We start from the raw sequence: 24,003 nt of genomic DNA, 5'->3' as shown, positions 1-24,003 counted from the left end.
GGGCTAATTTTTTTACCAGGTTTGAAGCAGGGGATCTCCAGAGCTAGTTCATTTCAGTTCTGGGGCCCCCCTGCTTCTCAAGATGCGTCAATCTGTAGGGGGTGCTGGTAACAACCCCGGCTGGGTTCTCAATATGGCGAATTAAAGGTCATGTGTCCAATAGTAAGCTGTGATGTCATCCTTTGCGGCTTAATATTGTTCAATTTAATGGGACCTTTTCCTCCTTCCTATTATTCCGTTTAAAGGGACCTTTAAACTGACAAGATACAGCTCCTTCCGAGGTACTGTATCTCAGGAAGCAGGGGGTCCCCAGAGCTGAAATCAACATGGTTAAGCTCCGGAAACCGCCTGCTTTAAACCTAGGCCTCGTTCAGGGTGGCAGAGACAGAAGGTGGAGGGCGCGTCTGCGTGTGCGCGCGTCAGTCTGCTGGGCGATGTGTGCACAGCATCCCCAACAGACCTTTTCAAGCGTTCAGGAGACAGGTCTACAGACCTGAGGTTAGGGGTGGGTGTTGCTATCTGACTACACTTTCCCGAATGATTTCATTGGCTGCCGAAGTACCAGTGACACTGCTGCAGCTTGAAAAAACAACTTGAGTTGTTTATGCAAACTGTCGCAGCGTCAACTCCGTACTTCGGAGACAAGGAAAGCTGCTACCCTGACAACAAATATTGAGTTGAAAGATTTTGTTTCGGACGTGTGCGCGCACGTCGCGAAGCAGGCACCCTGAACGAGGCCCTAGTGAAACACGTCGCGAAGCAGGCACCCTGAACGAGGCCCTAGTGAAACAAGGCATTTGTTTTTGTATACCAATGGTGCTTTAATTAAAAAAAAGTATTTTTTTCTTATTTAACAGATATTTATCGCAATTTAAGTATCTACATCACAACAAAAAAGTCCTTTTTTGCTATTGCCCAACCGTAGTGACAATTAGTATGTCTGAAAAGGGGTGATGCATCCAGCTCACAGTGTATTTTTTTTTTTTTTTTTTAAAGTTTCATGGAAATTTGTAATGAAAATGTAGGGTAGTTTTTTTTTTTTTTTTCATTTAAATTTTTTTTGTCAGCTAAAAATTGGGGTCTCCTTCATAAATGCATTAAGTACACATGCCAATGAATTAATTTGCTGGCAAGTGAATTTGCTGGCTTGGCAGAAGAGGTCAAACTCAATGCAATCAGTCATTTGGAAATGTATTTTAAATTGTGACACAGTATTTATTATACTGTATTAGTGTTTTACGCATGACATGTCTCTGACTGAATTGCTTTCACTTTGCGCCCATTAAAAAAAATATATTTTTTCATTCGTCCAGCTCTGCCTTGGCGTTAACATCGCTCCATAACAATTTGCATAAAACAAATAAAAATTCCTTGGTAAAACATATTTAACAAAATATAATACATTTCATACTGAGATATATATAATTATTATTTTTTGATTGGCTTAAAAGCAAGACGTGTCTCTAGTGAAGTACACCATAATATAATAATAATAATTAATAATAAAGGTTGGCACATTCAGACATGCCTCGATCACCAAATGAACCCCTCAGCATGACATGGCAACAACCAGTCACAGTGAAGCGCAGGAGAACACAAGTAGGCGTTAGCCACGTGCCTCCCGCTCCACATCCACCGACCAATGAGCTCCATCTCATAACAGAGACGCCCCCTTACGTCACGGTAAATGACATGGCCCCGTGGGGGGAGGGGCCAATGGACATCAAGGCCAGCCGCCCTCCACAGTCTGGCCACTGATTCAATAGAAGCGGGGGCGGGGCCCCGCGGCTGAGACAAAGCAGGAGCGAAACGTCATCAGGCTGGTCCCTCCCCCTCCTCCCGCAGCCTCCACTTGTTTTTTTTTTTTTTCAATTTTCCTCCCTTTCCCCCCCTAATCCAATCCCTCAGCGGCGAGGGGCGGGATCACCGAGTTCCTGGGCCAATCGCTGTGTGGGTAGGCGTGGCTCCGCGGTGTGCGCGTTGTGAGTGTGTGCCCTGCGATTGCTGCGTGCGGCGCGCGGGGAGTGCGGGTCGAGGAGCCGGAGGACGCGGCTACCAGCGCCCGCCTGCGTCACAGGAAAATGCACTCGGATGCTGTCAGTAAGTAGAGGCCGCAGGAGGAGCGGGGGGTCCCCCAGCATCACGTCCGCCGGGGGGCTTATCTATTCTTGCCGGGCTCCCTGATGCCCGCGGGACGGTGACAGTCACCCCCTCACATCCCCTCCCTGGTATAACGGGTCTGAGAGCCGGGGAGCTGCGTGACAGTGTCAAGGTAGCGGCGGCTCCGGCTGCTGCGTAATAGGAGCCGCCGCCATCACCGTCTAGCGCCCCCTCCCTCCTCTCCTCTCTTTGAGACGGGGACACCTCAGGCGACGGCTCCCCCCCCCCCACCTCCCTCCTGACCGGGATGAAGGGGAGCAGCGGGGTCTCTGTGTATAGTGCACCCCGAGGCTCACTCACTGCAGGTAACGAGGGGAGAGGGTTACTTCTCTGTGTCACCCATGAAAAAGATTGTCACTTGTCTGAGTGTCATTCATGACAAAACTAGTGTCACTTCTGAAAAAGGTTAATGTATAATGAGTGACACTCATCTGAGTGTCACTTGTGCCAACGCTAGTGTCACTCATCTTGGCATGACTTGTGACAACGCTGGTGTTGCTTGCCACCTGTGACCCCCAGGCGAATGTCACTCGTCTGCGGCGTCACTGGCGGCGAGGCGTCGTTCTCGTCTAGGGCGTCACTGGCTGCGAGGCGTCGTCTCTCGTCTGGGGCGTCACTGGCGGCGAGGCGTCGTCTCTCGTCTGGGGCGTCACTGGCGGCGAGGCGTCGTCTCGTCTGTAGCGTCGCTGGCGGCGAGGTGTCGCTGGCGGGGAGGCGTCGTCGCTCGTCTGGGGCGTCACTGGTGGCGAGGCGGCGTCGCTCGTCCTGGCGGCGAGGCGGCGTCGCTCGTCCTGGCGGCGTTGCTCGTCCTGGGCGGCGTTGCTGGTCCTGGGCGGCGTCGCTTGTCCTGGGCGGCGAGGCGGCGTCGCTCGTCCTGGGCGGCGAGGCGGCGTCGCTCGTCCTGGGCGGCGAGGCGGCGTCGCTCGTCTGGAATGAATGTTTATGAATATCCATGTCTGATTTGTCTGGAGTGATTGCAACCCATAAAAAGTATTCTCGCTCATCTGTAGTGTATCTAGCGAGTCATCCAAAAATAAGTTAACTTTACTCGTCAGAAGCTAATGTCACGCACGGAAAATCTTGTCACATTGTTTAGTCACATGTAATACTATGCATAGTTCTCGCTGTCTGGTTGCTCTTGTCTTGCTTATTAGCAATGAGTCTTGTATGTTCCATTTGATACAAAATGGGAATATGCACCTCAAATATAAAAGTAAATATAGGGGCAAAAGTCAATGCTGCAAAGAGCTTGCAACCTAAGGCTTTGTCCCCGCATGCTACTGCAGCGCCCGCTGTGGCGGACGCTGCAGGGACGAGAGCCCTCCCCTCAATGGCGCCGGGCCCGCAGCGCTGTGGCGAGTTTCTCCTGCTCTCGAATTGAGAGCAGGACTCGCGACGGCGCGCTAGGCCACGCCCCCCGACGGTTCAGCCAATGAGGGCGAACCTGCAGGGTGATGTCATGGCCGCGCCTCCGTCACTCCCCCGCTACGCCCCCCCTCTTCCCTCCCCTCCCCCCGGTCTCTCTTCCTGCAGCTCACTGCAGACTGGGGAATCGGCTGCACGTGCCGGCAGCCTCGCGGGGGCGCGTGCAGCGGAGGCACTGGGACCTTAGCCTAAGGCCGTGCTTATAGTGCTGGAGACGCGACCGCTGACATCATCTGTCGCCACCAGCGAAAGTTATAATTAGTTTTTTAGCGACGGTCGCCAGTGACATCACTAAAGGGCCGTTCACACATAGCAATAGGTCTCAAATTGGGGGTCTTGATCTTCCAGTTCGTCTGCTTACTAACATTTGTTTAATTTGTCAAGATATAAAGATAGGCATAGATTCGTAGCTGAGTTGAACAGCAGAACAACCATTTCATGGAATAACTTGTTAACATGGTATTGTTAACTATTTAGGTGCTAATTCATTAGTGAGGAAAGAATGCTGCAAGGATTCCAAAGCTGCTTTGTATAAGGCAGAGTAGAAAAGCGGTGCCTGTAGAGCATAGCAGATTAATTTTCTAGTAGATCTATTAATCGGTTGTGATTGCATTTAGGAAATCAAAATAAGTTGGTCATAGAAGAAAGTGCAGGGAGGCTTTCAAAACATCACAAGTCTCCAAGTGTACTGGGAGTCCTAAAAATGTTAACTGGATAAATATCCATATGCAGCCCAAATTGTGCGTTTCTCCAAAATAATAAAAGTACTTGTGAGGACAGGTAGTTGTATGGTAATGGGTAAACCCAATTTAAATCCCAGTGCCAGCGCCTCATGACAAGCGTGTCACTTTACGTGTGTGTGTATTAGAACCATGTGCGTAGCAAATCCTTAGTTATGTAGTCTTGTGTTGCCAATTTTCATAGGTTATTAAAAGACTCAATAACAAGACTTTCTAATTTCATATTAGTGATAGTCGGCAAAAAATAGGGCTCATAATGTGAATTTTCAAACCATGAATCTGGAGATTTATTACAAATTGCATTTGTTGGGGGCCTCTAAATGAGGGAGTGTTAATTTAAGTTTATTCTTTAAGCTGCGGTCCCAGTCAGCACTGGCAGGGGGGCGACGCGTGCACAGCGCTGCATCGCGATCAGCGGTCCTGGGACAGAGGGAGCGTTTCCGACAGGAGGAGGCGTGACGGGGGTTTGCAGGGGCGCGGCCATGACCTCACGCTACTGGTTCGCGCTCTGGCTGAACCGCCGACGGGGGAGTGGCCACGCCTCCGTCGCACACTCTAAACTCAATTTTACAGTCTTTATTGAAAACCTGTCGCGCACCGCTGGACTGACTGGGGGGGCGGTGCTTGAATGCACGTGCGCTGTAGAAGGTACTGGGGCCGCAGCCTAACTCTTATACCACCCTGCCCTTATCAGAGAGCCAATAGACGGGTAGGAGGAGAGCCAGGGCCTCCGGCTATTGAACAAACGGGGACATACCGTAAGACAAAAAGGGGGCAGCCGGAAGAAACCCACTTTAAAAAATACTTCTTCTAGGTGTCAGATATTGGTAAGCAAGGCATCAGCCACCTATGTTATCCATTAAACATGTCCCTGCCATTAGTGCTCTGTTCCTGGGAGGGATAGGCCCTTTAATACCGATTTGTGTTAACCCATTGGCTGATTACTTTGCAGTGCATTGCAGGTCCCCCATCAGTCAATGGGTTAAGTACAAGGGCGGGAATGCATATGATGCCTTAAAAACAAAAATACATTTGAAAGTGAATATTGTTTGAAAGAATAGGAACTTGTTTAGACCACTGATGCTAAAAATGACTTTAAAATAAATAATGATGTTGGGATTAATTGATTCAACAAAATATACTCTCTTAAAAACAATAAGAATTAAACCTTTTACCAAATTTAAGAACCTGTTTAACTTAAATGAAAAAAAAAAATGAAATAAAAAGAATATCAGGAAATATTTAACAGAACTTAAAAACTTAAATACTTTAAGAATTTATACTACTCTGTAGTATACTCTGTAGTATACAGAATTTTACCACACTGGAACTATTTACATTTGTTAGCCTGCTCTAAGCATGCCACATTAGATGCAAGTATAATACAAGTTATAGACATTTTAATTGACATGAAACTTGGGAAAGAGACAACTATCAAATTATCCTCTAAAAACGAAAATCCAATCTCGCCAAATATTGATCATTGTCTTGATCTTACTAGCTTTGAAAAAAGAATCTTCTAAAGGGAAAAAAAGGGATTTGTTTGACATCTGGAGTAACTTCAAATGATGAATAAATCCTTTGTTGTAATTGTTGATTCTTTACCATTTTTTGATCTCTATCTCCTCTTCTACATTACCATCGTATACATTTATTTTAGTATAAAATAAATTTATAACATACTTTGTTGGTAACTTTTATGACCCTAACTGGTCCTTATTTATCTTTTCAGTATTTATATCACATAATCTACATATGTTGTATTTTAAAGGGCTTTTTTTTTGTTTAGTCAAAATTAAAAGAAAATGAACCCTTTAATTTAGTAAAATGCAATTTTTAAACTAAGTCTCGGAACAATTCTCATAGTAGGATGTTGTGATCTCCTAGTATTTCCTGAGCGGACAAGCGTGGTATAGACATTTATACTCTCAAAATGTAATTGGTGCACCACTGAAGACATGCTAATTGAAACGTCCCAGTTCTGGAGATATGCCTTGGTTTGGTACACAAATTATAAATGGAGTCACCTTATCCCAAGATAGAACATTGTTGGGCTCTTTGGCTGGCACACTTTCGATCTTGGTTCCTTTTCTCCTGGGCACTAATGCATGCATCCTCTGTTGTGAGCACCTGTTCTTGATTGTTTGTTTATTGTCACCAATGAGCCGACTGCAAATGTTTTTTTGGACTCCTTAAATCTGACATTAAAGGTGCAATTCAAGTTCAGTGTAGACCCTTTTTTACATAGGTGGGAGGCAGGATTCCAACCCTGGGGATCCCCATTTTTACAAGATACCGTGGAAGCTGCCACCGCCAATTCTTGGTTATTGCGGCTTCCTATTGGCATGTGTCACGCAGGAGTTTTAAATCTCCGTTTTCTTTTCGTTGGAGGGGAGAAACTGTCTTCCTCTGTAAGGCCTCGGCCATGCTCCCTGCTGGCGTGCTGAGGCGCAGGGAAAGCGGGTGCTTTCCCTGGCCTTGCGGTTGCTTACTGCACGCGCTGTCAGCGGGCCGTCAGGGGGCGGGGCGGGCGCGTCACTTGCCGAGGGCGGGCCAGTGACGTCACGGAGCTGGTTCACGTGAACGGCCTGTCGCGCCGGCAAGCGGGGGAATTTTAAATTCCCCCAAGACCTGCGCTTCCGCAAGCGTGCGGAAGCGCAGGTGAGCCCCTACTAAAGCCGCTCTAATTGTGGCTGTAGGGGCTCAGTGCTGAGCAGGAGCGCGCGTCAGCACGCTTCCGCCAGCAAGCGCTAAACATGGCCAAGGCCTAAGGCTGCTTCCATAGACATTTCTCCTGTGCGGAGGCTGAGGGAAAGCTGGTGTTTTCACTGGCCATGGTACGCGCCCCGTCTGTGGGCGTGCCAATGACATCACGGAGCTGGTTCGCCCTCAGTGGGCGAAGCGCTCACGTAACCGCCCTATCGCGCGAGAGATCATTTTTAACTGATTTCTCGTGCATCGCGTGCCCCCTCCTGCCTCCGCATGCACGTGCCCGCACCCGCACCATGCATGTACGCGAACACTGCCTTAAGGCAGTCTGTTCGCTCAGCGTGCGTCCGCGCTGTCTGCCACAGTATGGACGCAGCCTAAGTATCTCAGGAACCAGTGGGTCCGCAGAGCAGAAATTACACAGTTCAGCTCTGAAGACCACCTGCTTCCTGTCTATGTTAAAAATGGGGTAGGAGAGCAAAGAAGCCAAACTCTGTAAATTATTGTAAACTGAACACAGGATCAGCGTGGTACTGTAAAGTACTTTAGTAGACTTAAAGGAGCAGTCCCACCCTGTGCAAAAGTGATGCAGTGAGTAGCACGTTTATACGGTTGGTATCATTATTTTTATATTTGGAAACTTTGAAATGGCATTTTTTTTAAACATAGATGGAAGCAGTCGTTAGGAGCTGAACCGTGTTCATTTCAGCTCTAGGAGCTGAACCGTGTTAATTTCAGCTCTAGGAGCTGAACCGTGTTCATTTCAGCTCTAGGAGCTGAACCGTGTTAATTTCAGCTCTAGGAGCTGAACCGTGTTCATTTCAGCTCTAGGGACCCGCTGGTACTAGAGATACTTACCTGGAGTGGTGCCACCTATTCTTCCTAGGTTGTGTTATGTCTCTGGAAACTAACGTTGTTCAGCTCCGGAGAACCCCTGCTTCCCACCTATGTTTAAATATGGGATAGGTGAACGAGATTGCTTCTTTGTAAAGCAAGGGCTTTGGGGTGTTTTTAATGATCATTATTGTTTTGTGATGTGGGTTGGTACCTAAATCTACAGGTAAATTGTCAATTTGAAATAATTGTACTTTTCTTTGAAGTAATTATGTTGCATTAATTAGCCAGGCGTATGTGTAAAGTCTCATGGCCATGGATTTTAGAGGTTGTAAATGAACCAGTTTACCCTTATAAGTTGTTTTTTTTTGTTTGTTTTTTTTATTTTATTTTTTAATAAAAAATGCCTACTATGTGGGACTACCTATTTAACATACAAATATCATAAACATACCTCTGTGAATACAGCAAAATTGCAAACATTGTCAGTGCAACATGTCAGCCGTTCCCCCTTTCAGTGAGAAAATCGAGTGTATGTCACAGTGCGTGCTACACATTTAGTATGCACACAAGGCCTCACCTAACGAGCACGGATCTCTGTGAAGAATCGGTTTGCTACTTTGATTGGTGGGTACTCTACAGTCTAGGCAAACATGCACAATGTTATCAACACTGTAATATGTGTCTACTCCCCAAGGATGTCAAAAGATTGCTTGATAATTCAGCCCAGATCAGTGCAGCTTTGGAATCACAGCAGCACTATGTCCTTGGTTAGTCACCAAAAACAAACTCCTTTATTCCCCCCCCCCCCCAAAGGATAAATTGGGCTCTTTGTTTTCCAGAAGAGCTCTAGTAAAGTGCATATGGGAGAGTAGTTGGTTTTAACCTTGCACATACAGTTTGGGTTACTTTTGTTATTGCTTCTCACATTCTTTGGAAATGTTACTGGGATACCTTAAAATCACTTTTTAGTGATTTGCTGTATTTGTCAGACATTTGATGAATAACCTTCTCATCCCCTGCTGTCTTGTGGCAAAAATAATTATTTCTTTTTTTTCTATCTCTTCAGATTTTCAATTGAACTCCCATCTATCAACACTGGCAAATATTCACAAGATATACCACACTCTCAACAGGCTGGTAATGACGGGAAAGCTAACTAAACATTTTTTGGGGATAACTGTTAAAATCCAATTTTTTTTATTTGTAGTCCTTTTTGGTGCTTTGCATAGATCAATCGCATGTCCTGTCGTCTGATTTCTAGGAAGGTGTTAATCAATCCACTTTAATTGAAAAAAATATTTGCCAATTGTGGATTTTTTCTTTTTAAACGTTGATTGGCGTTAAAATAATTTCCAATTGTTACTTTGTCCACAGTGTCTAGTGACTTATACATAAATGTGATTTGTGTACCAAAGTAGTACATTTAGGCCCAAAAGATTCAATTTTGAGAATTTTCATTGAAGCCCTTCAATACTGTCCTATAACTTTATAGAGCCCCTTGTATATAATGTTAATCCACTCGGTGGTATGGGTCCCACATCTGTTGCAGAAACGTGTTTATTTCCTGGTCATTATTTATACCCTTTTGTTCCTTTCTGTTTGCTGCTGTGGAAAGTACCTCCATCTGAAAAATAGATAATAGATGGGAGATGAGTGAACTGTTAAGTTCTCTAACATTCATATTCACAAACAAGGCACATGTCATCAGAGACCCTTCAAACTCATTGCAATCAGATAAAGAACGTGCAGGTTATTTCAGGGTCATTTTAGTGATGATTCTTATTGTGACAATACATCTTGTATATCATTATACTGTAAATGGAAAACTCAAACAAGAAATCACTTCAGTTTCCGTCCCTATTGTGTGCTATCTGGCTGACACCTCTCAAGAAAGAAAGAGGGAACAGGTATAGTCTTTCAAGTACATTAAGGCTATAGATAAAGTATGGGATGATTTATCATAGAAAGCGGTAGGCTGAATCAATGAGGGAGACATGAGTAAATACTTCACAGAAATGAAGTGACTCCATATAGAAGTGTCAGGAGAAGTGGAGGAGGATACACAATACATTAATACAAAAAGGTCAAATAGGATATACATTAACTGTTTACTGAAATAATATTTGAGAATATATTTTAAAAAAATGAGGTAGGCATCGGTATCTCTTACTATTACCCGGATGAACGATGCCATGAGAAAAAAACACAACGGTCTTCTGCAGATGGAAAAATGTTTTCTTTTCCCAAAAGAATAAGAACGCATTCACTCCCTTATTCAACTCCAAGGTTGCAGGAACTGCACATCAGGGAGATAATTTTGGTTGTATTTTGTTTATACACGTTTGTTCTCACAATAGATGTGCAAAAGCCAAATGCAGAGGATACTCCAACAATACTAAAGGGAGAAAGTCCACAGGCTGGAACCAAGAATGAAGCACTTTGTTAAAACGGAATAAACAGGAAGTAATTTTTCATTGTGCACAGAACAGCAGATGTGTTGTGAACCTCTGTCCACAAACCAGAAAAATATGTATTCTCCGTGGTAGCAAAAAGAATTTGCATTCTGATCCAGAAAATCAGACAAAGTAGAGCTCCTTTAAAGCAGTAACTGTCACCCCCGCCCCCCCCCCCCCCCCCCCCCCAAAATTATACTGTATATGTTTTAGGCTTGCATCAACTGGGGACCTCCAGTTCCAGCTTTGTTCCAGGTACAAAGGGATTTCATCTTTCTTTGTAATTAAAAAAAAAAGAAACTACAAACCTGGCCACCAGCAGATTTTTGTTGGCCACCCAAAGAACCCCTGGCCCCTATGGCCATTTTATGTCCACCGGGCAAGTATTCTTGCATGATGGACAAAACGTTGTTGCTCGGGAACCGGGACTACCGGAGGTTGGGGGACCAAATCTGCTTTGGGGAACATCCCAGTTCAGGTAAGCTTTAAAACTAAAATGTCGTGGGTTTTTTTGCGCTAAAATGTCGTGGTACTTATATATTTTTTATTTTAAATAATGCATCAAGTGGGTGACTCTAATAAAGAAAACATACTGTCTTGCTTTTTGGGTTGTATAAAGGCTCTAAAAAGTATAGATTGCCAAATAAGTGTTTTCTGGTGCTCGGAAGGACGCACAGTGTTCTTGATTCCAAAGCATGTTAATTCTCCAGTGTGTATTTATGAACATAGTTCTTATACGTAACAATCCAAAACTAACTGCCACGCCTGCCTGCGTTCAACACCATTTATAAATGTTCTGTAGAAATGGACGTATGTGTCAAATTTTCAGCCCAAATTTTTCGTAGGATTTTTAACAAAATTCGATTCTTGGACTAATTTAAGTGTCGTTGTTTTCCCTTCATGTCAATGTTATAACATTCTCCTGCAAATGTGTAGACATTCAATTCTCGAATGTTTATACATTCGATACGGCCAGAAATTCCAGACCAGAGAGAGAGCAATCCTTTTTTAGATTCCCAAGTGCAATGTATATCCCATCAACTACGCCTTAAACATGTGAAGAAGACCTGTGTGCTGAAAATAAATAACACCTGGGATATATGCTAATAGGATATGCAAAGTATATTGTAATGACTTCGCATATATTTTGTGTGTGTGTGTCTCTATCGTGGCTAATAAAATGGCTCTCCCTTCTCCAATGTGCTGTGGTGGCCAGTGGTTTTGCAAACACACAAAGGTATAGGCGAATGTTACTTTTTAGACCCAAGCTGTGAATAAAATCCATATTCGCAGCAATTTTGAAAGTCCGCGGAAGATTCACCCTCCTTTAATGCTTTTGTTCTGGCAGCTAATATTATAGAATGGAACAATCTCTCCCTGTTTGCCTTTTTTTCATATTCTATCGTCCCCTTAATATGGCAGCCATATTCCCCCCTCTGGCATACAGATGTAGCTGTACTTGCCATGCGCATGACCGTGCTGAACGCAGTCCGGAAGGATTAACGCTGCGGGTGATCCTATTAAAAAGAAAGGCCCCCGCCGCACCATCAGGACAGGCCACTCCCCCAGCACCTCAGCTTTTCCGCGTTATATCCGCGGGCACGTGAACGATAAGGATGGCTACATCTGTAGTTATGGTTCAGCTGATCTAAGTGCACATTTCGTTAAAAAAATATGATGAACGTCGATGAAATCTTTCAGAGTGTTTTAATATTATATATTTATTTTTTTGAGAGATTTGAAATGCTACGATGAAATGGAGGAAAACATCACTTTCTGTTGTGTATATATCCGTGTGAGATTTACTGAGCTTTCTGTTAATACCTTCTGCAGAATCTGACAGAAGACGTGGTGCAAGACGATCACCAGACAGGTATTCCTCGAGCAGTGTATTATTTTAATACGTTTTATATTCAGTACTTGCAATAGAAATGTAGACTAACGCTTTACAAGATGTTTACTGGCAACACCTGTGGCATTTTTAATTTCAGTGTGGATAGATATTGATCTATCCCTATAGCTATTCTCTGTTTGAATATCTATACTTTTATCGATGATTTCTTATTAATGAAGTAATTAATTGTATGGGTCTAATTTCTTTTACTTCTGACGTATTGATTAACCCTTTCCACTTGCATTACGTGTAGATGAAAATTGGCCAGCATATCCTTCAGCACAAGAGAAACCCAAAACATTGCAATACCCCTCTCCTCCCATATCTCTGGAGGGTCTGAGTGAACATCTCCTTGCATTTACCAAGACTCTTCTGTTTAGGGAGTCTGCGCTCGTGCAGTTCATCAGACTGCTTTAGCAAAACAATGCCACCACGGAAAAAGAGGAGGCCTGCCACAGGAGACGACCTCTTGGCTAAGAAAAGTAGGCACGATGGGTAAGTGACAATTCTGATATTATTTTCGTCTCCATTTCCTTAACTAAAGGATTAAGGAAACAGACAGACATAACCATTTTATGTTCACTTTTGTCATTCTTTCAAATGAACCCCGTAGCCATGTTAACTCCCCCTGTCGGCTAACTCTGTTTCTTTATTTTGACTCTGTTCATGCAAACATAGGCCAACCTAATATTTTAATTTTTTCTCCTTCCCCAAAATCGTATATTGTGCATTGAATGATTAGTCTGCAAAAAAAGTTTCCTCCTGATTTTTTGGAAATACCAGCAGATTTTTGTCATAAATACAAGCAGATGTCACCAGTTTGCCACAGCTCAAAAAGAAAGGTAAACGTCACTGTAGACAGCAGTGTTAGTTTTAACGGGATATCCACATAAATCTAACAGCCTTAACAAGCCTGTCTATGCTTTCCCAGAAAACCTTTTCTTGTGTTGTAGCATGCCAGAGATACGGTTTTGCTGCTTGTACTTTATACGTTTCCCAAGAGTGAATACAAAAACAATACTTCGTATGAAAGATTTATTTTTATTTTTTCTATAAGATATTTCAAAAGAAGAAAATAAGGTGGGGATGGGGTTGAATGGAAAAACAGTTTTGAGAGCAATGGCAAAAGGTGCATGTATCATTTATACAGTCAAATATGTTTAGCAAAAAAGCACAGAATAAAACTTGGGTTTCTTACCAGCAGTGAATTAAGTACTAGCTCAAAGTGTGACAAAGTCGTAACATGGTATCTATAAAGAGTAAAACTAAAGTACATTTTTATATAAATAAATCTATTTTTATATATGCACCAAGGTCCCCATATTTCAACCCCCCTCCCCCTTTTTTTTTTTTTTTAATTGCCTCAGCTAGCAATTCTCTCCCCAGCAAAACACCCCAAATCGTATTTAAAACTGATTCGGTAGGAGGGAGTGATCTTCTCCGATGCCACGCAATTTGGCATCTCGCTGCATTTAATATGTGGGTGACTCATATCGCTACACGCCTTCAACAGTTTTCCATAGGAGAAAAAACTGGGTACCTCGGGAGTTTGACTTTATTTGACCTGCTCCTCCAGAGAGGTTTTTCCTGAGCTGTAACAATTAGTGGACAATGTCACACCACATTCAAGGTTGTCGCAGCATCTTCAGCATCTGGAGGGAATATTCCTGTTTCTGGCGTCTTGTTGGGGGTAGAAGCCATCTATGCAATCCACATTCTCTCTGTTTATTACACAGAAAACCTTTACGTATTTTTGTCCGCACCTCCTCCCATTCCTCATGATCAACGTTTGCGTTTAGATCGTTCCCACTGTTTGACGTCAGAATTGAGCCGTGCTCCTAGAGCATTTATTCATTTAAGATTGGTTACATTTTTAGTGTTTCCTTTAAAAACTGATTTTGTTGAGCTGCTTTGCTGGAGTAAATCTGATTGCCAGCGTTAGGGACCTGCCATTTGCAAACCTGTCCACTCCCTCTAAAAGGACAGTAAGTTCCAGCTTGTCTTTCAAAGTCACAGCTGATGACATTCTGGGATTTTAGGTCCTGATCATCGTATCTGAACGACAAAATCTTGTACTTCCGGTTTCACTGCAAGAGCGCAGTGTAACTTTCACAGCAAGAGCGCAGTGTAACTTTCACAGCAAGAGCGCAGTGTAACTTTCACAGCAAGAGCGCAGTGTAACTTTCACAGCAAGAGCGCAGTGTAACTTTCACAGCAAGAGCGCAGTGTAACTTTCACTGCAAGAGCGCAGTGTAACTTTCACTGCAAGAGCGCAGTGTAACTTTCACTGCAAGAGCGCAGTGTAACTTTCACTGCAAGAGCGCAGTGTAACTTTCACTGCAAGAGCGCAGTGTAACTTTCACTGCAAGAGCGCAGTGTAACTTTCACTGCAAGAGCGCAGTGTAACTTTCACTGCAAGAGCGCAGTGTAACTTTCACTGCAAGAGCGCAGTGTAACTTTCACTGCAAGAGCGCAGTGTAACTTTCACTGCAAGAGCGCAGTGTAACTTTCACTGCAAGAGCGCAGTGTAACTTTCACTGCAAGAGCGCAGTGTAACTTTCACAGCAAGAGCGCAGTGTAACTTTCACTGCAAGAAGACTCCAAACCAATAGATACATTTTTGTGTTTTGTTTTTTAGCTCCCCTGCTTCGGTTATGCACACAGATGTTGCACAATTTCTTTTATTTAATGATTAAGATTTGTGAGCCACAAATGTGACCTATTTGTTTTAGTTATTTGTTCAATGTGCTGTCTCGCTTAACAATGATGGAAGGCGGCAGTACAGCATGTAGCATGCAGACATACATGCATCCTGTGACACTTTTTTAATATTCTTTTACTCATTTGTGATGCTGTTTTAGTGGCTTCTGATAGCCGTGAGAGCCTAACTTCATAGAGCACAACAATACAGGTTATAGTAAGTGTATAAGGTTGTAATTATACCCAAAAACACCGGCGGCCGAAAAACGAAATACAAAAAATCAATTTAAGTAAACATACCTGTAGCGGCGTGCGCGCCGCCTGGAGCTGCAGGGCACACGACTGGTGAGGAATTTGTTCTCTGAAGGCGATGGCCGCGTCACGCGAGTGGTTCAGCCATTGAGGGTGAACCACTCACGGCCACGCCTCCCTGTCTCCTCTGCTTCTCTTCTCCCCTGTATGTTCAAGATGCTGCTCGGCGGTAGCGTGAGGGTGTCACCACCAGATCGTGCTGCCGCCCGCCGGCATCTGGTATAATCAAGGCCTGAGGCACTCTTCAATGCATCATTATTGTGGACAGTCTCAATTAGGCTATGGCCCGTGACCTGCGCTGCACGTGCGTCTGCCAGGCTGGCGGCGCGTGCAGCAGAGTCCCCCGGTCTGCAGTGGGAAAGACGGGGGCGCCGCCGTGATGTCACCCGGCAGGTTCGCCCTCATTGGCTAAACCTCCAGGGGACGTGGCCTAGCACTCCGTCGCGAGTCCTGATCTCATTTCTCTTGAGAGCAGGAGAAACTGTCGGCGCAGCGCGGCGGCCCCCCCTCGCCGCGGGTCTGGCCCTTTTGTGCGGCGGCTCTTGTCCCTGAAGCGTCCGCAACAGCGGGCGCTGCAGTAGCCAGCGGGACCTGGCCGTAGCAGGTTCAAATCCGTGTACTTGATGCCCTTTAAAAAAAATTTTTTTTACCCTAAAACCTTTTGCTGCCTTCCCTCTTGTAATAAAATAAAACGCCCAAAGTTTTTGTTTACCATGGGAAAGTTAAAAGTAAAATACAAAATTATTGACATACAAATACATGTCCTGGGGTAGGGGGGGGGGGGGAGGTGTCGGGCAGCTACATTTACTGCCCTCTTAATACATACAAATAATAGTAACGTTTGTGAAAAAGAACAAAAATCTACTGGAAACGTTTAAAGTGACGAGGATGAGGAAAAATTAAGTCATTAGGAAATAAAAAATCTTCTCTGGTGTTTCTGGTCCCATTGGGGAAATTAAATATGGCTGCCACCCAAGCCTCACTTCCACGGGCATCAGTGCATGACCTTGGCAGTTATTTGATTTTATTGCCACACAAGTTGCATGTGCGCGTAAGTGTGGGGAAGGGGGGTGGAAAGGTAAGTAGCATTATTTATCTCCAGAAGGCCCCTCCGTTCTGATTCTGTAACTAAATAAGGGGGATAGGTTGCTCTTATGTCCAGCTGCAACATCTCTATAATCAAACAGAAGTGGTTTATTACTAATAGCTGAACTTAGATTTTCTTTGCATTAATTTAATGGAGCTATTTAGGCTTTAGTCTCTTCTATTAAAGGAAACATGCATGTTTATTTACCTGTCATGATGTTTTATTGTTTTGGGTAATGTTGCTGCGGCTTTCTCCATCTTAGACCTTTTTAATGGATCAGCCTTGGGAAACCTACTTCCCTGACCGAAATTAGGGCTGTGCCCTTATGATCTACAGAAAGTTGACGATTAGCTTTTGAGAATAGGTACAATCCATATACGTAACAATGTTTACTCATTAGTATTTGATTAAGGAACAAGCCATTTAAGAAAAGTAATGTTGTTTTCTATCTGATTTTTAGAATGTACAAGAAATACGACTCTTCCAGAATAAAAGCAGAGGATGACACTTTTTCAAGCAAGAGGTGCTTAGAATGGTTCTATGAATATGCAGGTATGTGCCCTCTTTTTGGAAGTAGATTATTCAGCCATTAAAACACTCTCGTCCTTATTTGCCGTGAACCCACTTCTTGGTGCATGGTAAGATATATGTTTTTTCCCATTCAGTTGAGCTCATCTCCAGTACAGGAAGACTGCATGGTTGCATATTGCATAGGGTCTTTATCGCAAGCAGCGCTTCATGTTAAGGGAGATGATTTCTCCGTTGATGTATGAACGCACGGCGGTATAAATTGGAGGTGGTTAATCTAGAAGGCAGCTAAAATAGTTTGCCAATAAATAATATAATGCAGTTAATAGATAAATGTTTAAAGATACAAGCTTTCTTCTGGCCTGTGTAGCTGCATTTAACGCATCCTATCTGCTTTAGTGGTAAATTCTATATACTCTGAAGCTGCTGTCCAGGTCGTATTTTAGCCCAACGTCACCCATAAAGTCAATGGAGATGTTCGTCCAAAACGACCCTCATGGCCACTTTGAAATATATCAAATGTACCCCCTTGGTGTTAGACATGTTCTTGTGCTGCTTTGCGTTTGTGCTACAGTAGAACCTCTTGCCTGAATCTCGTTACAGGAACTGATGATGTTGTAGGCCCAGAAGGAATGGAGAAGTTTTGTGAAGATATTGGTGTTGAACCAGAAAATGTATGTCTCAACGTAATGTATTTTTTTAATATCACTTGTGAATTTACTAACAACTCTCAGATACTACTTGCTATGACAAGTTTGCAGAACGTAACAAATACTGTATATATTTATAAGACTCCAATTTCTATTCTGCATACTGTAATACTTTTATGGGGAAATCACTTGGCACTGAATAGTATGTTTCCACATTCTTGACCAGTGTATTTGTGTACTTCAATCCCCTTTTCTAAGGAGTAAAGAACCAAACGGGTCACTTGGTCAAAAGAGGCTGATCATTCATGTGAATGTATACAGATGAAAGGCACGAAAAAGGCAAAATCATGTAGAGCCTCCCCATTGAACCCTTTTTATGCATACTGTGTGTTTCTCTAGCTCCCTCCATCTTTGCATTGAACATTTTTTGCACCGTTTTCTTTCATTCGGTGCCAGTGAAAACACTTCAGGACAACATTTAGTCGCATTGGGGTTTGGCATCAACTCCCATGGACTTAATTGGCACTTGTGTATGTACTCTATTGAGTACTACTTCAGATCTTTGCCTATTCTCTCCCCCTGTCCTGGAGTATGAATCCTTTTGCAGATCTTTGTAAATCTGTAGACATATATTTTACCTTGTCTGTTTGAGGAATATTTCACTGCAAAGAAAAGAACTCTGGGACCAAGAAATATGTTTGGGGCTTCTGTGGCTATAATCACCCGTGAAGGAGATTTGATTTATTTTGTCATATGTGATATTAATAGTAAAACATTGTTGTTTTTTTTTCTACTACTTGGAAGCCCAACACAAAAACATAGCCCCCACCTGCTTTCTTGGCACATCTGGGGACATGTATTTAGATAGGCTTGGTGCAAAGTTGATGCAAATTTACATCACTTTCATATTGTCCAGATAACTACAAAGATGAATATAGTTTGCTCAGGATTTAACACTTTCGTTTTTAAAATAATTATTGGTAAGGATCAGTTCTACGTCCCACAGTAATCCCCAATAAGGGAGGTGCAACTATTTAGGTGTAAATATTATAGAGAAACAAAGCTGAGACACAGATATCTTCTGTTATTACTTTTACATTATAACCCACTAGAGTGCATCTGCATAAATAGGTAAGTGAAGGATATAAACTTGGCTTTTAATACACAATTTTAAAAAGTGATAACTATACACAAAAAGGAAATTCATGTTAAAAGGCAGAGCTGCCCAACAGCACTATATATAGGCAGGCTAATTGGTATAGATGGGGTTCATAAAAAGTGAAGGTTTAAATCCAAATGGTAACTATCTAGTGAGTGAGGGCAAATGAGGGGGGATTAAAATGTTTCACCAGGGCAGTGGTTTACAACCCCTGACTGCCCCCCCCCTCCCGTCGTCCCCGTCTCTCCCCCTCCCTCCCGTCGTCCCCGTCTCTCCCCCTCACTCCCGTCGTCCCCGTCTCACCCCCTCACTCCCTCCCGTCGTCCCCGTCTCTCCCCCTTACTCCCTCCCGTCTCTCCCCCTCCCTCCCGTCGTCCCCGTCTCTCCCCCTCCCTCCCGTCGTCCCCGTCTCTCCCCCTCACTCCCTCCCGTCGTCCCCGTCTCTCCCCCTCACTCCCTCCCGTCGTCCCCGTCTCTCCCCCTCACTCCCTCCCGTCGTCCCCGTCTCTCCCCCTCACTCCCTCCCGTCGTCCCCGTCTCTCCCCCTCACTCCCTCCCGTCGTCCCCGTCTCTCCCCCTCACTCCCGTCGTGCCCGTCTCTCCTCCTCACTCCCCGTCGTCCCCGTCTCTCCCCCTCACTCCCGTCGTGCCCGTCTCTCCTCCTCACTCCCTGTCGTCCCCGTATCTCCCCCTCACTCCCTCCCGTCGTCCCCGTCTCTCCCCCTCACTCCCTCCCGTCGTCCCCGTCTCTCCCCCTCACTCCCTCCCGTCGTCCCCGTCTCCCCCCCTCACTCCCTCCCGTCGTCCCCGTCTCTCCCTCCCGTCGTCCCTGTCTCTCCCCCTCACTCCCTCCCGTCGTCCCCGTCTCTCCCCCTCACTCCCTCCCGTCGTCCCCGTCTCTCCCCCTCACTCCCTCCCGTCGTCCCCGTCTCTCCCCCTCACTCCCTCCCGTCGTCCCCGTCTCTCCCCCTCACTCCCTCCCGTCGTCCCCGTCTCTCCCCCTCACTCCCTCCCGTCGTCCCCGTCTCCCCCCTCACTCCCTCCCGTCGTCCCCGTCTCTCCCCCTCACTCCCTCCCGTCGTCCCCGTCTCTCCCCCTCACTCCCTCCCGTCGTCCCCGTCTCTCCCCCTCACTCCCTCCCGTCGTCCCCGTCTCTCCCCCTCACTCCCTCCCGTCGTCCCCGTCTCCCCCTCACTCCCTCCCGTCGTCCCAGTCTCTCCCCCTCACTCCCTCCCGTCGTCCCCGTCTCTCCCCCTCACTCCCTCCCGTCGTCCCCGTCTCTCCCCCTCACTCCCTCCCGTCGTCTCTCTCTCCCGTCGTCCCCGTCTCTCCCCCTCACTCCCTCCCGTCGTCCCCGTCTCACCCCCTCACTCCCTCCCGTCGTCTCCCCCTCACTCCCTCCCGTCGTCCCCGTCTCTCCCCCTCACCCCCTCACTCCCTCCCGTCGTCCCCGTCTCACCCCCTCACTCCCTCCCGTCGTCCCCGTCTCTCCCCCTCATTCCCTCCCGTCCCCCCGTCTCTCCCCCTCCCTCCCGTCGTCCCCGTCTCTCCCCCTCACCCCCTCACTCCCTCCCGTCGTCCCCGTCTCACCCCCTCACTCCCTCCCGTCGTCCCCGTCTCTCCCCCTCACTCCCTCCCGTCCCCCCGTCTCTCCCCCTCCCTCCCGTCGTCCCCGTCTCTCCCCCTCCCTCCCGTCGTCCCCGTCTCTCCCCCTCCCTCCCGTCGTCCCCGTCTCTCCCCCTCCCTCCCTTCGTCCCCGTCTCTCCCCCTCCCTCCCGTCGTCCCCGTCTCTCCCCCTCCCTCCCGTCGTCCCCGTCTCTCCCCCTCCCTCCCGTCGTCCCCGTCTCTCCCCCTCCCTCCCGTCGTCCCCGTCTCTCCCCCTCCCTCCCGTCGTCCCCGTCTCTCCCCCTCCCTCCCGTCGTCCCCGTCTCTCCCCCTCACTCCCTCCCGTCGTCCCCGTCTCTCCCCCTCACTCCCTCCCGTCGTCCCCGTCTCCCCCTCACTCCCTCCCGTCGTCTCCGTCTCTCCCCCTCACTCCCTCCCGTCGTCTCCGTCTCTCCCCCTCACTCCCTCCCGTCGTCCCCGTCTCTCCCCCTCACTCCCTCCCGTCGTCCCCGTCTCTCCCCCTCCCCCTCCCGTCGTGCCCGTCTCTTCCTCCCCCTCCCCCTCCCGTCGTGCCCGTCTCTTCCTCCCCTTCCCGTCGTGCCCGTCTCTTCCTCCCCCTCCCCCTCCGGTCGTGCCCGTCTCTTCCTCCGTCTCCCCCTCCCCCTCTCGTCGTGTTTGTCTCTTCCTCCCCCTCCCCCGCCCGTCGTGCCCGTCTCTTCCTCCCCCTCCCCCGCCCGTCGTGCCCGTCTCTTCCTCCCCCACCCGTCGTGCCCGTCTCTTCCTCCCCCGCCCGTCGTGCCCGTCTCTTCCTCCCCCGCCCGTCGTGCCCGTCTCTTCCTCCCCCGCCCGTCGTGCCCGTCTCTTCCTCCCCCTCCCCCGCCCGTCGTGCCCGTCTCTTCCTCCCCCTCCCCCGCCCGTCGTGCTCGTCTCTTCCTCCCCCTCCCCCGCCCGTCGTGCCCGTCTCTTCCTCCCCCGCCCGTCGTACTCGTCTCTTCCTCCCCCTCCCCCGCCCGTCGTGCCCGTCTCTTCCTCCCCCTCCCCCGCCCGTCGTGCCCGTCTCTTCCTCCCCCGCCCGTCGTGCCCGTCTCTTCCTCCCCCTCCCCCGCCCGTCGTGCCCGTCTCTCACTCTCACTTCCCCACACACATCCCCTGTCTGGACCCGTTCAGGAGTGAAGCACTTGGAATGCGTCTCCCCCCCTCTCCCTCCCTGCGCGAGCGCTCGCTGGCTGGAGCAGGCAGAGAGAAGAATAGCCGGGAATAGCTTCTTACCTCATGAGCCACCGGGTCACTGCTGCTTGTAGTGCCGCTGCGCTGCTGCTCCTGGGACAGCAGGGAGAGTTGTCCCGGCTCTTCCCCTCTGGCAGCCGCGGAACCCTTGAGGGGTGCTTGCGGAACCCCAGTTGAAAACCACTGCACTATGGTGTATCCCCCTACAACACATCGCCTGGACTGTTGAACCAGCAGCGTGTAATGCCTAGCATGACGCTGACCCAGATGTCAGTACAGCCTTGATATGTGCTTCAAATATAAGTAGATCGTAACTGCTCAATGTAGAGAACAACCGTGTAGTGGATAAGAGGAACTAGTGTCAGTTTACTATAGCTGCTAAATGAGAGCTCAGAACTCTCCTAACGTACCTCGCAGCCGCCACAGACCTCATGTCAACGAGTACTCCGACTGTGTCAGACGTTCGTTCGTGAGCTGAAACAGACGTGACGAACATGTCACTAGTACCTTGACAAAGCTCCTAGAACGGAGCAAACGGCTATCGTGCTTGGGAGTTCGGGCATTGGTTGGTAGTAGGGGGAGGTACCGGTGACATGTTAGTCACGTCTGTTTCAGCTCACGAACGAGAGGTGCAAATCTGACACTTTGCATTAACTACCAATATATAGCTCCAATGTGTTGTGCCAGTGCGTCAGCCTGTGCGATTTTGGGGAGTTTCAATTGGAGGAGCTTGATGAGACAGATTATGAGATATATCAAACTGTGTGTCTGTTCAGTAATGTTTTTATGTTGTCCTTGCATAAAAAATATTGCTATGTCCTGAGGTGGTATACATTTATCTGGCTTAACAATTTGCACTTTTATGTTGAAGCCTCCCTTGTTTTTAGAGAAACAGCAGCAAACCATGAATTCATTATTGTAAAAAAACATATTCTATTGGCTTTACAAATGCAGTCAATAATAACAAGTGAAATTCATTAAACTGTAAAGACCTAAAGTATAACCTAGACATGCAATACAGAGAAGGTGGTCATGAAATAAATCTGCTTTACTAATGTTAGTCAGGTAGTAGCTACAGTATTTGTATTCTTAGCGCACAGAAAAATGCGGTTAGGGAAAAGGTTTGGGAACATTTTTAAAGCTTCTTCATTTAATTCCAAATCTTCCATAGTAAAGATAAAATCTGAATTTCCAGAAAGCAGATAAGCTTGTTTGTTTTAAGATGTGTGGCATTAATTAGCTCCCTGTGCCTCAGAGAAGCATGTTTTTGTATGCGTTTCCTCAAGTGATTACTTTGTGTTCTGTTCCCTTTTCCCACAGGTAGTAATGCTTGTTCTAGCTTGGAAGTTGGATGCACAAAACATGGGTTACTTTACTTTACAAGAATGGTTAAAAGGCATGACATCCTTACAGTAAGTTTATTTTTACTCCGCTCACTTTTCATTTGCTGCTGCTTTCTTTTTAGGAAGGTTACACTTTCTAATATCTGTACATGAACTTGTTAGAATAGTCACAGACCACTAATGAAGACCGGGTCTCGACCAATCACATTGGCCCACACGCGAGGGCTGGACCAATCGCAGCACGAAGGCTAGCCTGTGGTGGCCAGTGCAGGCTGGGGGTGTGACCGTGCAGGCAGGACGGGCCACAGGGGAGGGCTTAAGTGAACGGAGATGTCAAACCAGTCACTTGGAACAGCGCCTACGGGCTCATACCCTGCAACTGTTCCCCTGGCCGACTGGACATCTCCTGCAGGGATTGGTGACTCAATGTTTGGGGCAGATAAAGGCTCCTCTCTTTGGACCAACGTCTCCCAGACCTGAGGGCCACCCTTCCCAACTCTCCCTTTGTCCCCTTCACTATACCCCCTTCTCGGCTAGCGAGAACCTGGTTCCCTTGATGTACAGGCTGGACACGTGTATTACTAACCTGGCACAGCAAGGGTATGAAAAAATACATTTTATAGTGAACACCAAACAGTACATTACATACAGAGTTACCAGATACATTCATACATGGCAAAATATAGGTTTTTGAGTCAGACGAGTCACATAAGATGGATCTGCAGAGGAAATCCTGCAGATCCATCCAGATAGGAACAATGGCTGGGCTTAGCCTTTAATATGCTGGCCATTTTGCCCCTGCTGTCATAAAGCTTGGTTAGGAATAAAGAACCAGTTGCTTGTTTACGCCACAACATCTCCAGCAATATGAAGGATATATAAATGGCCAATTATTTATTTCAAGACTTTTTGTAAGTCAACAAATCGTAATTTATTACAATGTTCTACCATCATTCTCAAATATGTATTTTCCTCTGTAAAACAAGCTTTCTGCTCCAAAACAGCAGCAGTGGCGACCAATTGTAGGGACAACGTTTATATTGCAATGAGAATATCTTTGCAACAAGTATGTCATGTATTTCTATTAGTTATGAAATGCAATTAAAATCTGCTCTTGGATAGGAACGGTTACAGTGCAGCAGGAGTGGCCCACCCCAGTCCTCAAGGGCCACCA

At 46.6% G+C, this 24,003-nt stretch overlaps 1 protein-coding gene across 7 annotated transcripts in view; it reads left to right on the top strand.

The window, feature by feature from the left end:
* The window catches only part of DCUN1D4 (defective in cullin neddylation 1 domain containing 4), a 37,497-nt gene that overhangs the window by 1,034 nt on the left and 12,460 nt on the right, over positions 1 to 24,003 (top strand). Inside the window, exons 1-7 of one of the 7 annotated variants that reach the window (XM_075566697.1) lie at positions 1,813 to 1,954; positions 8,938 to 9,008; positions 12,158 to 12,197; positions 12,599 to 12,713; positions 16,778 to 16,869; positions 17,449 to 17,519; positions 22,807 to 22,898. In XM_075566697.1, coding sequence (XP_075422812.1) covers positions 12,643 to 12,713; positions 16,778 to 16,869; positions 17,449 to 17,519; positions 22,807 to 22,898 — 326 coding nt within the window. In that variant the 5' untranslated portion in view covers positions 1,813 to 1,954; positions 8,938 to 9,008; positions 12,158 to 12,197; positions 12,599 to 12,642. The other 6 variants (XM_075566684.1, XM_075566663.1, XM_075566655.1 and 3 more) reach the window with 6 other exon arrangements.

The sequence above is a fragment of the Ascaphus truei genome, chromosome 1 (genome assembly GCF_040206685.1).
Source record: "Ascaphus truei isolate aAscTru1 chromosome 1, aAscTru1.hap1, whole genome shotgun sequence".
NCBI classification, from domain to species: Eukaryota; Metazoa; Chordata; class Amphibia; order Anura; family Ascaphidae; genus Ascaphus; species Ascaphus truei.
This window is presented reverse-complemented; position numbering and strand designations above follow the sequence as displayed.